The 13,808-nt window shown below is 41.9% G+C and overlaps 1 protein-coding gene across 5 annotated transcripts in view; it reads right to left on the bottom strand.

Annotated features, from left to right (window-relative positions):
• LOC109928546 (CDP-diacylglycerol--glycerol-3-phosphate 3-phosphatidyltransferase, mitochondrial) overlaps window positions 1-13,747 on the bottom strand; it is a 67,548-nt gene extending 53,801 nt beyond the window's left edge. Inside the window, exons 1-2 of one of the 5 annotated variants that reach the window (XR_007264551.1) lie at window positions 13,579-13,743; window positions 3-198 (exon numbers count right to left, since the gene is read on the bottom strand). Coding sequence is in view for 4 of the 5 variants with exons in the window: in XM_048610759.1 (XP_048466716.1) it covers window positions 3-198; window positions 13,579-13,700 (318 nt within the window). In the remaining variant the exon portion in view is untranslated. Of the gene's footprint in view, window positions 1-2; window positions 199-13,578 lie in introns of all 5 variants that reach the window. The other 4 variants (XM_048610759.1, XM_048610760.1, XM_048610758.1 and 1 more) reach the window with 4 other exon arrangements.
• Window positions 13,748-13,808: the final 61 nt, after the last annotated feature.

Here is a 13,808-nt window from a genome sequence, read left to right as displayed (position 1 = left end):
ACCTTCATTGTTTCATAGAATTCTGAGGGGGAACTTAGCACCTTCACCTGGCTGCCTGAAATTCCAAAAGCTGGAACAAGCTCCCCAATCCACTGGAATCGCTGAATGTTGTGTGCATATGCACTGCAAGAAGGAGACGGCACTTCAGCTTGTGGTTTGGCTTGACACAGTAATGGGGCCAACAGCAAGTATGATGACCTAGGCACAAAGAGGTTCCCTATTAAAAATATAGCAAGAGGATAGTTGACAGTATGCATCAGCGTTTACATAGAGGGCAGTTGATCAAGTTCACCTCATCCAGATTGTCACAACCCAGCAAAACATTATTCACTTGCTGGAAGTCAGCAACTCTACCTGCATTTATCAGAACATAGTCATAATAAGTAAATTACATTTTGAGTTCAGCATTGCTCCTGGCATTTTTCAAATGATCAACTATTACTGACTTCATTTGTACCATATATCAAAAAGTTCTTAGCTTAACAGCTCGTTTTTGCGGCCGCATGTATTTTGGCATTGAAACTAATATGAAACTAGTTGATATGATAGTTGAGGTATATTGCTGCTAATGCACATGCTCCTTAATATCAGCAAGTGCAACCTTTTCAAAATGTAATTTTCTTTCAGTATAAGATACATGTTTCAAATGCACCGTGGCTTGCCAGAAGGATCATTCTGGGGGTTGGAATGTGGGAGAGATAGCATATATGGGCTATACAGCAGGTCTCAAATCTCATTGTTTATAAAGAAAACCACATTCCTCTTCCACACTAATTTACTGATCAAGGTCTGTAAAAAGGAACACAAATTTTGTCTCTGACAACTCATATACGTCTCAAAAAATTAAAAATATACAAGCAACATTTCCACATTTCAGCTCCTACACAAGTCTTTTAAAAAGTTGCAATGTGAACATTTCAGATTCCAACCAGAAAGCTGGATACTCTGTCACCCTGCATCCCACTCTAACCACTGTTAGAGATGTATAACATTCAAAGAATGAATGTGTTATAATGCTTTTAGAGTCCCATAACTTTTTAGGAGATGAATCTGTAAGTAATCAAAAGATATTACTGAAAGATAAAATTTCACATTTTAAGACTTTTAATGTAACAAAAAATTAAAACCAACGTAAATCAAAAATTTATACAAGCGGCAATTAACACACCTTACTAAAAGAAAGGTACTTCCTGGAATAGCATTACAAAAACAAGTCCAAAGTTACTCTTGGGCTTTCCAACAACCTGACTTTTCTCCCTTCCTCACTAAGTTGAAACTTCTCATATTCTTCAAACCAAATGTTCTGTTGAGTCTCAGTCTACAAAAATGACTTCCACCAGCAAGTCTCACCTCAGCGACTCCTGTTCCTTCCACCTCCAAAATCTTGTTGCTTTTGTCCGCTTTCTTTCAAACAATGAACTAACGTTTTCAAGCATCCTAGATCATTAACACAAATTTACCATTCCCTCAAAGCAGTAGTTTTGTTGCTTCTCTGCACAGCAGTATATGCCTTGACTATTTTTTGCTATCTATGTCTTTGATAGAACAGCTATTTCTTTACTGAGAATTACTGTGGAAAGACGTAGAAGCTGTCATTTAATATTTTGATTAGTTTAGTTGGGTTTCTCTCCCATGATCACAAGATCTCTGAGAAGAAGGTGTTTACTGTGAACATCAGCCCCCTCTCCAGAACATCTATTTTACCTAAGGTTAAAAGAGATATTTTAAGACATAGTTATCTTGTAAAGACATAACAAGAGGAAAAGATTAGTAGTTGCTTACCTGATCTTGGAAGAGTCAGGAATTTGCAAGTAATTGCAAATCTATAAAGAAAAATGTATTCCCTAATTGGGCTCAGTTATCTACTTTCAGCAATGAGAACCTGTGTCCTTCAAGAGATATAGCTACACTACAGCAATAAAATAACATGGCGCTTTCTACGGTGCAACACTCCCATTATTATAAAATAGTGCATCTGAGAGCATTGTGAATACAAGTACAGCTCAAACCATGTACTTATTTTCTAAATATTTTCTACAGGTAAGTAAAAAAAATCATGCAAATTTTAAAACCACTTATGACATCTGTATCATGGTTAAATTGATTAAAGGCTATGTAAACATACACAGTACAGCCAGCCAGTGAACTATTCCTTTCTGAACAGCACCGTAAACATGAGCACTACATGGAATATGATCCATCATCTTCCCAAGAACAATTAGGGATAGACAACAAATACCAGACTTGACAGTAAAACCCACATCCTATGAACAAATGAAAACAAAAACGCTGATCTGCAGTTAAACTTCATTCATCCACCTTAACTCCATGTTTCCTGGTACAAATGCCTAACTGAAATCAACTGATCTTCCTTGAAAGCTCTAACTAACCCAGCATCCACAATCTGGGACAATTGGTCCTTAAAAAGTTGAAAATAACTGAAATGCAATTTATAACTGAGACATGGACAGATCTGTTGAGCAAAATTAATTTTGTCAGATACCAGATCAGTCCAAATGATTTATAGATCATACAATATAGCTCCACATAATTTAGTTGGTTATGCCTTATAAAAATGCAGTGTGAATTATAACAACTTAGAGTAGTTAATTAAATAGAAATTCAAAGAATGTTAACACTCAGACTATGGGCTGATTGTACTGATTTCATTGTTAAACCTGTTCTTACATAAATATCAATACAAGATGGATACGAGCCAAATAGTCTCATTTTAGGTTGTAACAAATGATTATATGGTTATAAGGTTTATAAGGTTATCTTTTGGGAGTGTGTCTATTAATTTATAAACCTATCAATTTAGGGTAAAATGAAGATTGTCACGCCACCTGTTCCGAAGTTTGCCTGATAACAGGTCTGAGTGATGTAGCTATTATAGATTAAAGGGAGGCCCAGATTGCAATGCTCGGAAGAATGTGAAATGTGTCCACAGCTGAAAGCAATGACATCAGCATCTGTGCGTACAGTGGCTTGACTTATAATATTTCCAAAGTCCTAGGAAGATAATAAGAACGTCAAGTTGTAAATGGCTACGTATGAGATTCACGATGCCAAGGATATGAGTTTTAAGAGAGTGAGAGAAACCCATTATCAGATCAGGTGACAGCGTTTCCTAAAATATCACTGAATATCAGAAAAAGTTAGATGACTAGGATCTGAGAGACAGAGATAGACTGCAATTAGAACCCAAAGTCTCTGTGGTCGTTATGCAGATGTGCAGGTGGAAAGTTTCTGCTTGAATTGGAAAAAAAAACTAAATTTCAGATGTTAAAATTCACCTAGCTTATGCAAGAGAATCTCCAGAAAAACTCTCACCACGAAGAAATGGCTCTAGGAGAACTTACTGTTAACTCAAAGGACAGTGAAACATAAAAATGCTTTTTCTCATTTGTACTACAAAGTTAAATTTAAATATACGTTGCCAACAGAAGTAATGATTAGCCAGTGGTGCTTTTAGTTATTTGTACAGCAAAACACATAAATAGATCTTAACCATCATATGCTAAAATATGAATTTCCTGTTATAGTTGAAGTTAAAAGTTATCAAATTTTATAAGGATGTAACAAAGTCATTAATAAATACAATGGGGAATTCAAGGCAAGGAGTATGAGAAAAACTGTAAATGCAGTTGAAAGGATGCAGTTGAAAGTAAAGAAGACCTGCTTAACATTGACTTGCTTAACATTGTTTCACTTTAACATCATTCATAAAACAAGGACAATGCATGTTTAATGTTGCAATGTTCATAACAAGGTCAGTTGTCAGAGATATCCTGTTCTGTGCACTGTACATCCAACAGGACATTTTCTGATGTTTCCCCAGAGTGTATGGGGTCACTGGACCTTCCTGTTGCCCCTCTTTCCTCTATTCCCACCTTCACTTACACTCACACCATCAGCCCCTCTTAATCCCATGCCCCAACTCACTCCTGTTCCCATCCTCAATTCTCATCTTTAAAGTCTCCTGTGTCACCGAGGACTACTTCATCTACCTTTGACAACGTTTTGCAGGTGATCTGGTTAGATTAAATGGGATCCAGGGAGATTTTGCCAATTCGATACAAAACTGGCTTGACAGTGGGAGACAGTGGGTGGTGACAGAGGGTTGTTATTCAGACTGGATTGGTGCTGGGGTGCACCATTGTTCGTCATTTAAATAAATGATTTCGATGGGAATATAGGAGGATGGTTAATAAATTTGTGGACGATACCAAAATTGGTGGTACAGTAGACAGTGAAGGAGGTTACCTACGAGTACAACAAAATCTTGATCATGGAGCAATGGGCTGAGAAGTGGCAGATAGAGTTCAATTTGGATAAATGTAAGGTGTTGCATTTGGTAAGACAAAGCAGGACAGGACTTACACAGTTAATGTTAGGGCCCTGGGGAGTGGTGTTGAACAGAGAGACCTAGGGGTGCAGGTATACAATTACTTGAAAGTGGCTTGGCAAGTAGAAGGGTGAAGGCGGCGGTATTTGGCCTTCATTGGTCAGAGCACTGATATGAGATGGGAAGTCATGTTGCAGTACATGACACTGGTTAGGTCACTTTTAGAATACTGTGTACAATTCTGCAATAGGAAGGTTGTTGTTAAACTCAAAAGGTGCAGAAAAGATTAATAAGGATGCTGCCTGGACTGGAGAGTTTGAATTATAAGGAGAGGCTGGGATTATTTTCTCTGGAGTGTCGGAGGCTGAGGGATGATCTTATAGATGTTTATAAAACTATGAGGGTCACAGATAAGGTGAATGGCCAAGGTCTTTTCCCTAGGGCAGGGAGTCCAAAACTAGAAGGCGTAGGTTCAAGTTGTCAAACAAGGGCAGGACCTATACAGTTCATGGTAGGGCCCTGGGAGTATTTATGAACAAAGAAATGTAGGGTAGAAGGGTGCGTAGTACCTTGAAAGTGGAGTCATAGGTAGACAGGGTGGTGCAGAAGGCATTTGGCACGCTTGCTTTCATTGGTCGGAATATTGATTATAGGAGTTGGGATGTCATGTTGCAGCTGTAGAGGACATTGGTAATCAGAGAATCATAGAATCCCTACATTGTGGAAACAGGCCCTTCGGCCTAACAAGTCCACATCGACCCTCAGAGCATCTCACTCAGACCCATCCCCCTATAACCCATCTAACTTACACATCCCCGAACACCATGGGCAATTTATCATGGCCAATCCACCTACCCTGCACATCATTGGACTGTGGGAGGAAATCGGAGCACCCAGAGGAAACCCACACAGACACAGGGAGAATACGCAAACTCCATATAGACAGTCGCCCGAGGGTGGAATCAAACCCAGGTCCCTGGCGCGATGAGGCAGCAGTGCTAACCACTGAGCCACAGTGCCGCCCTTCCTAAAGGCCACTTTTAGAATACTGTGTACAATTCCGGTCGCTCTTCTATCGGAAAGATGTTGTTAAACTCAAGAGGGTGCAGAAAAGATTTCCAAGGACATTGCTGGCACTGGAGGAATTTTTCCCTATACGGACAGGCTGAATAGGCTGTCACTTTCTTCCCTGAAGCATCAGAGGCTGAGGGGTGACCTTGCAGAGGTTTATAAAATCATGAGGAGCACAGACAGGGTGAATAGCCAAGGTCTTTTTCCTAGGATGGAGTAGTCCAAAACTACCGGCCATGGGTTTAAGGTGGCAGGGGAAAAGAGTTAAAAGGGACCTGAGGGGCAACATTTTCACACAGAGGATGGTGCGTGTACGGAACAAGCTGCCAGAGGAGGTACTAGAGGCGGGTTGGACAAGTACATGGATAGGAAAGGTTTAGAGGGATATGGGCCAAACATAGGCAAATGGGACTAGTTCAGTTTAGGATACTTGGTCAGCATGGACAAGTTGGACTGAAAAGTCTGTTTTCATGCTATATGACTTCTATCTAATACTTTACTGCTCCCGTTCCTGCTTACAGGCTCCCTTCACTGACTCTTCAACTGCTCTCTGCACTGGCAAACATCTGCCACTAGATGGAGTCATGTCATTTAAACCAAATACCTGCTGAGTGTACAAGGTGCAGGGCTGGATGAACACAGCAGGCCAAGCAGTATCATAGGAGCAGAGAGGCTGACGTTTCGGGCCTAGACCCTTCATCAGAAATGGGGGAGGGGAAGGGGGTTCTGAAATAAATAGGGAGAGAGTGGGAGGCGGATAGAAGATGGATAAAGGAGAGGATAGGTGGAGAGGAAACAAACAGGTCGAAGAGGCGGGGATGGAGCCAGTAAAGGTGAGTGTAGGTGGGGAGTTAGGAAGGGGATAGGTCAGTCCAGGGAGAACGGACAGGTCAAAGGGGGCGGGATGAGGTTAGTCGGTAGGAGATGGAGGTGCGGCTTGAGGTGGGAGGAGGGGATAGGTGGGAGGAAGAACAGGTTAGGGAGGGCAGGGACAAGCTGGACTGGTTTTGGGATGCGGTAGGGGGAGGGGAGATTTTGAAACTTGTGAAATCCACATTGATACCATTGGGCTGCAGGGTTCCCAAGCGGAATATGAGTTCCTGTTCCTGCAACCTTCGGGTGGCATCGTTGTGGCACTGCAGGAGGCCCAGGATGGACATGTCGTCTGAGGAATGGGAGGGGGAGTTGAAATGGTTCGCGACTGGGAGGTGCAGTTGTTTATCGCGAACCGAGCGTAGGTGTTCTGCAAAGCGGTCCCCGAGCCTCCGCTCGGTTTCCCCGATGTAGAGGAAGCCACACCGGGTACAGCGGATGCAGTATACCACATTGGCAGATGTGCAGGTGAACATCTGCTTGATGTGGAAAGTCTTCTTGGGGCCTGGGATGGGGGTGAGGGAGGAGGGATGGGGGCAGGTGTAGCACTTCCTGCGGTTGCAGGGAAAAGTGCCGGGTGTGATGGAGCTGGAGGGGAGTGTGGAGCGGACAAGGGAGTCACAGAGAGAGTGGTCCCTCCGGAAAGCAGATAAGGGTGGGGAGGGAAAGATGTCTTTGGTGGTGGGGTCGGATTGCAGATGGCGGAAGTGTCGGAGGATGATGCGTTGGATCCGGAGGTTGGTGGGGTGGTACGTGAGGACGAGGGGGATTCTTTTTTGGTTCTTATTGCGTGGACGGGGTGTGAGGGAGGAGTTGCAGGAGATGTGGGAGACACGGTTGAGGGCGTTCTCGACCACTGAGGGGGGGAAGTTACAGGGTAATCTTACTTCAAACGTTTATTTACATTTATAATGGCCCTCTTCTGATTAGTGTCAGAGCTAATTTTTCCAAAGCTGATTAAACAAAAAAAAACTACCCACTTGCCTTTCTTCATTTTTTTATGGCCAAGCTGCTAATGGAGGATCCTGCAAAACTCACTCAGTGCAGGAAACACACAAACATACAATTTACCAGCAGGAGTATGCCATGGCCCCTCGAGACTGCTGTGCCATTTAATAAGGTCATAGCTGACTTGCTTGTAACCTCAAATCCGCAAACCCACCTACGCCCAATGAACTTTCACCCTCTTACTTATCAAGAATTTGCCTACCTCTACATTAAACATATTCAAAGACTCTGCTGCCACCACATTTTGAGGAAGAAAGTTCCAACAGTAATGACACTCAGAAAACTTTTCACCTCTTCTCTGTTTTAAATGGACACCCCTTCCCCTGACTTTTAAACAGTGACTCCTAGCAATTTTTTCTTTAAGCAGCACAATCGAGGATGTTTGTGCAACAGCAAGACAACTGCTAGATTCTCTCACAAGAGGAAACACCCTCTCCACCTCCACCCTTTCAGGCTCTCTCAGGAAACTTTGTTTTAACTGGCACCCTCAATAAACCAGCAAAATTATGTACCTCAAATACCAAAAATTTATGATATCATCACAACCTCTGCAATGTCCAAGTAGTCAGTTGAGGGCATGAGTGAGTAAAGTGTCTGCCAGTGACTATTATTTAAGGCAAAGTTGCATTTTTATTTAAGTGATTGATGCTGTAAATAAAATATAACCATGATGTATATATCCCCTGCATTATGTTTCTGTTACCAAGTGTGCGCTTTTACACTGATTTTGTGGACCTCTTAATCGACTGGCCCCAGGTCCCAGAAGGTGCCCGTTAATTAAAAGTTTGCTGTATATTTCAAATAAGTCATGTATTACTCTTCTAAAATCTAGTTGGTACAAACCCAGCCTGTCTAACCTTTCCTCATAAGGCAACCCACCCCCACTCCAGGTATTTGCCTTGTAAAACTTCTCCGAAATGCTTCCAATGCATTTGTGTAATCCATTAAATAAAAAAGCCAATACTGCACACAGTAGCCCAGATGTGATCTCACCACTGCTCAGTGAAACTGAAGCATAACTAACTTTTTATTCAATTTCTTTAACAAAAAAACAACCAGACGACCATAAGATGTAGGAGCAAAAGTAAACCATTCAGCCCATCGAGTCTGCTCCACCATTCAGTGAGATCATGGCTGCTCTGATAATCTTCAATACTACTTTCCTGCTTTTTCCCCATAAGCCTTGATTCCCTTACTAGAGTAGGAATCTATCTCAGCCTGAATACTGTTAATGATCTAACCTCAAAAGCCCTCTGCAGTAAAGAATTCCACAGATTCATTACCCTCTGAGAGAGAAAATTCCTCATCTGTTTTCAATTTGCAACCCCTTATTCTGAGATTATGCCCTTTAGTCCAAGATTCTCCCTCAAAAGTAAACAACCTCCCCACAACTACTATCAAGCCCTCCAAAAACTTGTATGTTTCAATACAGTTACCTCTTCTTTATTCCAACAAGTACAGACCCAATCTTCTCAACATTTCAACAGACAGTTCCTCCATAACCTGGTATCAACCTCAGTGAACCTTCTCTGGACCTCCTCCAATGCCAGGATATCTTTCTGGGGAAAAGGCGTCCTGTGGTCTGACCACTGCCTTGTAAAGTTTAGGCAAAATCTTCCTGCTTTTATATTCAATTCCTTTGAAATAAAGTCCAATATTTATTTGTTTTCCTTACTACATGTTGAACTTAGATGCTAAATTTTTGTGATTCATGGATGAGGAACTCCAAATCCCTCAGTTCTGTAGCTTTCCACAGTCTTTCTCCACGTAAATAATATTTGGATCATCTATTTTTCCTGCCAATGTAGTGGACGGCGAAGAAGGTTACCTTAGAGTACAACCGGACCTTGTTTAGATGGGCCAAGGAGTATCAGATAGAATTTAATTTAGATAAATGTGAGGTGCTGTATTTTGGAAAGGCAAATCAGGGGAGGACTTATACACTTAATGGTAAGGTCCTGGGGAGCATTGCTGAACAGGGACTTTGGAGTGCAGGTTCACAGTTCTTTGAAAGTGAGTCGCAGGTATACAGGGTAGTGAAGAAGGCGTTTAGTATGCTTGCCTTTATTGGTCAGTGCATTGAGTATAGGAGTTCGGAGGTCATGTTGTGGCTGCACAGGACATTAATTAGGCTACTTTTCGAATACTGCATTCAATTCTGGTCTCTCTTCCATAGGTGAAGCTCAGATTTCCCCACATTATTTGCCAAGGTTTTGCCTACTTACCTAACCCATATATCACATTCCATCAAGGGGGCAGGGGTCGGTTAGTTCAGTTGGCTAGTTTGCAATGCAGTGATGCCAAAAGTACAGGTCATACCGGTTAAGGTTACCATGAAGGGTCCCACCTTCTCAACCTTGCCCCTCACCGGAGGCATGGTGACCCTCAGGTTAAACCCAAGTCCTCTATGGTCGTCTGGGATTATATCACATCCGTCAGCTTTCCTAATTACCCCCTGTACCTGTACACTAACTTTTTGTGATCTGTGTACCAGGACACCCAGATCCTTCTGTATCTCAGAATTCTTCAACTTCTCACCCTTTGGAAAATATGCTTATATATTCTTCCAGCAAAATATCCCTTTGTAACCTCCTCACATCCTCTACATAATTTCTGTTTCTACCCATATGTCTGTCGTCAGCAAATATATTGACCATACAGAGCCACAGAATTGTTTCAGTACAGAGAGAGCCATTCAGCCCATTATGCATATTCTTGGTTCCTTTATCCAAGTCATTTATATAAATTGTAAAAATGTAAAGCCTCAGCACTGATATCTGCGGCACATCACTCACAATGCCTTACCAAACAGCAAACTACTCATTAATTCCTAATCACTGTTTCTGGTTAGCCAGTCTCCTGTCCATGCCATAAGTTACCCAGGAGTCATTACTTTTCACAATCATGTTTGATGTGGCACCTTACTGAATGCCTTCTAGAAATCCAAGCGCAGTACATCCATCAGTTCCCAGCATATTACTTTTTTAAGAAACTCCAATAAATTGGATAAATGTGATTTCACTTTCACAAAATCATGCTGACTCTGACTGATTACCTTAAATATTTTAAAGTGCTCTGCTATAAGGTATTTAATAATAGCTTACATTTTCCCTCTGATAAGCCAACTGGCCTGTAGTTTTTTTATTTGTACTCCTTATCTTTTGAATAAATGAGCTACATTTGCTGTCTCCCAATCTAAAAGGACCTTCCACGAATCTTTTTAGAAAATTAGAACCAAGACATCAACTATCTTACTAGCCACTGCTTTTAAGATTCTAGGATGAAGTTCAACAGGACCTGGGGACTTGTTAGTCCACAACTTCAGCCATTTGTTCAGTATCACTTCTCTGATGGTTGCAATTTTCCTGACCTCCCCCTTATATTTCCTAATTTAGAGCTATTTCTGGGATCTTACTTGCATCCTTGATTGTGAATGCAAAATACTAGATACATTAACAGGCATCTATAATTGTCCACTGTGATCCCAGGCTCAATTTCTACAGAAGCAATGATCACTGTCTTAAAACTTTTTAAAGAGGTCTTTTGAACATTGTAACTGCACGTGCATCCACCACTTCCTCTGGCAGTTCATTCCACACACAAACCACTCTGTGTAAAAAAGGTGCCCTTCATGTCCTTTTTAAAATCTTCTCCTCTCACCTTAAAAATATGCCCCCTAGTTTTGAACTCCCCAGTCTAGGGAAAAGACCCTTACTACTCACCTTATCTGTGCCCCTCATATGTTATAAGCCTCTATAAGATCATCCCTCAACCTCCTAAACTCCAGTGAAAAAAGTCCCAGCCTATTGTTATAACTCAAACCCTCCATTCCCGGCAACATCGTGGTAAATCTTTGTGGAACCCTCTCCAATTTAATAATATCCTTCCCATATCAGGGCAATCAGAACTGTACACAGTACTCCAGAAGAGGCTTCACCAACCCTCAGAATACTTTTCCAATCAACTTGTTCAGGGATTTTGTTACACACCTCTGGAGCAGGTGGAGAAAACCAGGCTTTCTGGTTCAGAGATTAGGAAACTATCACTGTACCACAAAACTCTTAATTGCTCAGGAAAGATATTTTCTAATCAAACTGTTCAGTGATGTTATGAAGCAGGTAGGACTTGAGCTCGAGCCTTCTGGCTCAGAGGTACTGACATTAGCACTGCACCACAAAAGCCCTAATTCCTCAGGGTACTGTTGCAGGCCCAAAATTTTCAGCTGCTTCATCTATGAGCTTCCATCCGTTAGAAGATCAAAAGTGTGAACGTCCACCAACGATTGCACAATGTTTAGCATCATTTGTGAACACTCAGGTGCTGTAGCAATCCATGTGAAAATGCAGCAAGACCTGAACAACATCCAAGCTTGCACTGGCAAGTATCAATCATGCCAAACAAGTGCCAGCCAACAATAATCTTCAACAAGAAAGAATCTAACTATTGTCCCTTGACATTTAATGGCATGACCATCAATGATTCCATACCAGCAACACCCTCAGAGTAAGGATTCTCACTGACCAGAGCTGAACTGGACCATCCATAGAAATACTGTGACCGCAACAGCCAGTCAGAGGCTAGGAATAATACAGTTAGTAAAACAATAGTTCACCAAAATAATTCTTGGGATGGAGGGATTATCGTCTCAGCAAGTTTTCAATAGTCTGGGCCTATATTCTTGGAGCTTAATAGAATGAGGGGCATCTCCATTCAAATACAAAATTCTGAGAGAGATTAACAGGGTAGATGCAGAAAAAATGTTTCTCCTGACTAGGGATCAAGAATCGGGGACACAGTCTCAAAATAAGGTTCAGACAATTTAGGACTGCGATCAGGAGGAAATACGTCATTAGGAGGGTGGTGACTCTTTAGGACTCACTGTGTCAGAGGGCTGTGGAGGGTCAGTCGTTGTGTTCATTCTTGGATTGATAGATTGTTACAACTTAAGAACTTAAAAAGGGGCAGGCAAGATATGGTGCTGAAACAGAAGGTCAGTCATAATCGAATTAATAGCAGAGCAGGCTCATGGCTGATTGGACTAACCTTGTTTCTATTCCTCACGTTGTTATAAATTTATGATACATTCCAAGTTGTATCACTTCAAGTTATAATTTTAAGGAACAGATCTGACTTTAAATCAAAAATTATACAAGGGAGAATGGAATACGAGGATATCTTCACAGGTTTGGGTGAAGAAAGTTGGGAGGAGGCTGCTGGAGAATCTGAGATAACAAGGTGTCGAGCTGGATGAACACAGCAGGCGAGGCAGCATCAGAGGAGCAGGAAAGCTGACATGTCGGGTCTGGACCCTTCTTCTGAAGAAGACTTCTTCTTCAGAACATTTCTTCTGAAGAAGGGTCCCGACGCGAAATGTCAGCTTTCCTGCTCCTTTGATGCTGCCTGGCCTGCTGTGTTCATCCAGCTCTACACCTTGTTATCTCAGATTCTCCAGCATCGGCAGGTCCTACTATCTCTGCTGGAACATCTGTTTGTTTGTGCTTTACATTCAAAATTTCAACACAGTCCATAAAATAAAAATACATTTTTCAAACCATCAGAAAGATTAGGTTAACAATTCCTCCAAAAACAGTATAAAATTGTGTCCTGAAGAACAGTCATTGAACTCAAAACATTAACTGTTTTCTCTTCATTGATGCTGCTAGACCTGCTGCGTTTCTCTGGCAATTTTTTTTTGTTTGTACAGTATAAAACAAGTAACCACAGGCACATCTGCTAAATTGTCCAATTAGTGAAGTCTTAAATTAGTACTTGAATATTATTTCCCTAAAATAGAAAAAAAATGTGAAATTATTGCAATTTTGTTATTGAGAATAGCTCCTTTATTCCCAACACATTTTCTGTTCAGTTTTTGAAGTGTTTCTCGTGCTGGGTTGTCCAAAAGACGGGATTTCCTGTAAGCGCTTTTTTTGTAAACCTGTGGTTATTGACAAAGTCGTTGGTGCAGTGAAGGAACAGAGAGGTTAATTGTCTGTTTCCAGTCTTGTGAAAGGGCTGAAGTTGAACGGCCGCTCCCACGGTCACAGGGATAGAGCTGGGAAGTTACTGCACAGAGGGGCAGGCGGTTTACAGTAACTAATGGTGATGACTATGTTGTTGTTGTTGTTGTTGTTGTTGCTGCTGGATTCAGGTCAGCGTCTGCCTCTGGGCACTGACCGGGCCTCAGGGCCTGACTGCCCCCTCAGTCACACTACTCCGTCCCTAAACACACAGAAATAAACAGCCGAGAAATGACACGGCCAATCTCATCAAAACCTCACCTCCGCTCCCTCCTCCGGAGCCCCACTTTAATCCTGGTCAAACCGGCAGAGAAAGGTTTCAGTACCGAGGCCAACAACCTGTGCAGCGCCACTGGAGCCGCCATCACTGAGGAGTGAAGCATCCTGGGAGAGAGCAGCGGCTTCGATCTGCGACTTACACATTTGTCCACAGCAAACAACTACAGCCTGGCACTTTGCAAACTGCACATTGTCAACTTCAACCTCGTAAA

Source organism: Rhincodon typus, chromosome 23, assembly GCF_021869965.1.
Source record: "Rhincodon typus isolate 14 chromosome 23, sRhiTyp1.1, whole genome shotgun sequence".
NCBI classification, from domain to species: Eukaryota; Metazoa; Chordata; class Chondrichthyes; order Orectolobiformes; family Rhincodontidae; genus Rhincodon; species Rhincodon typus.
The sequence above is the reverse complement of the archived record's forward strand: the minus strand, read 5'-3'. Positions and strand labels throughout refer to the sequence as shown.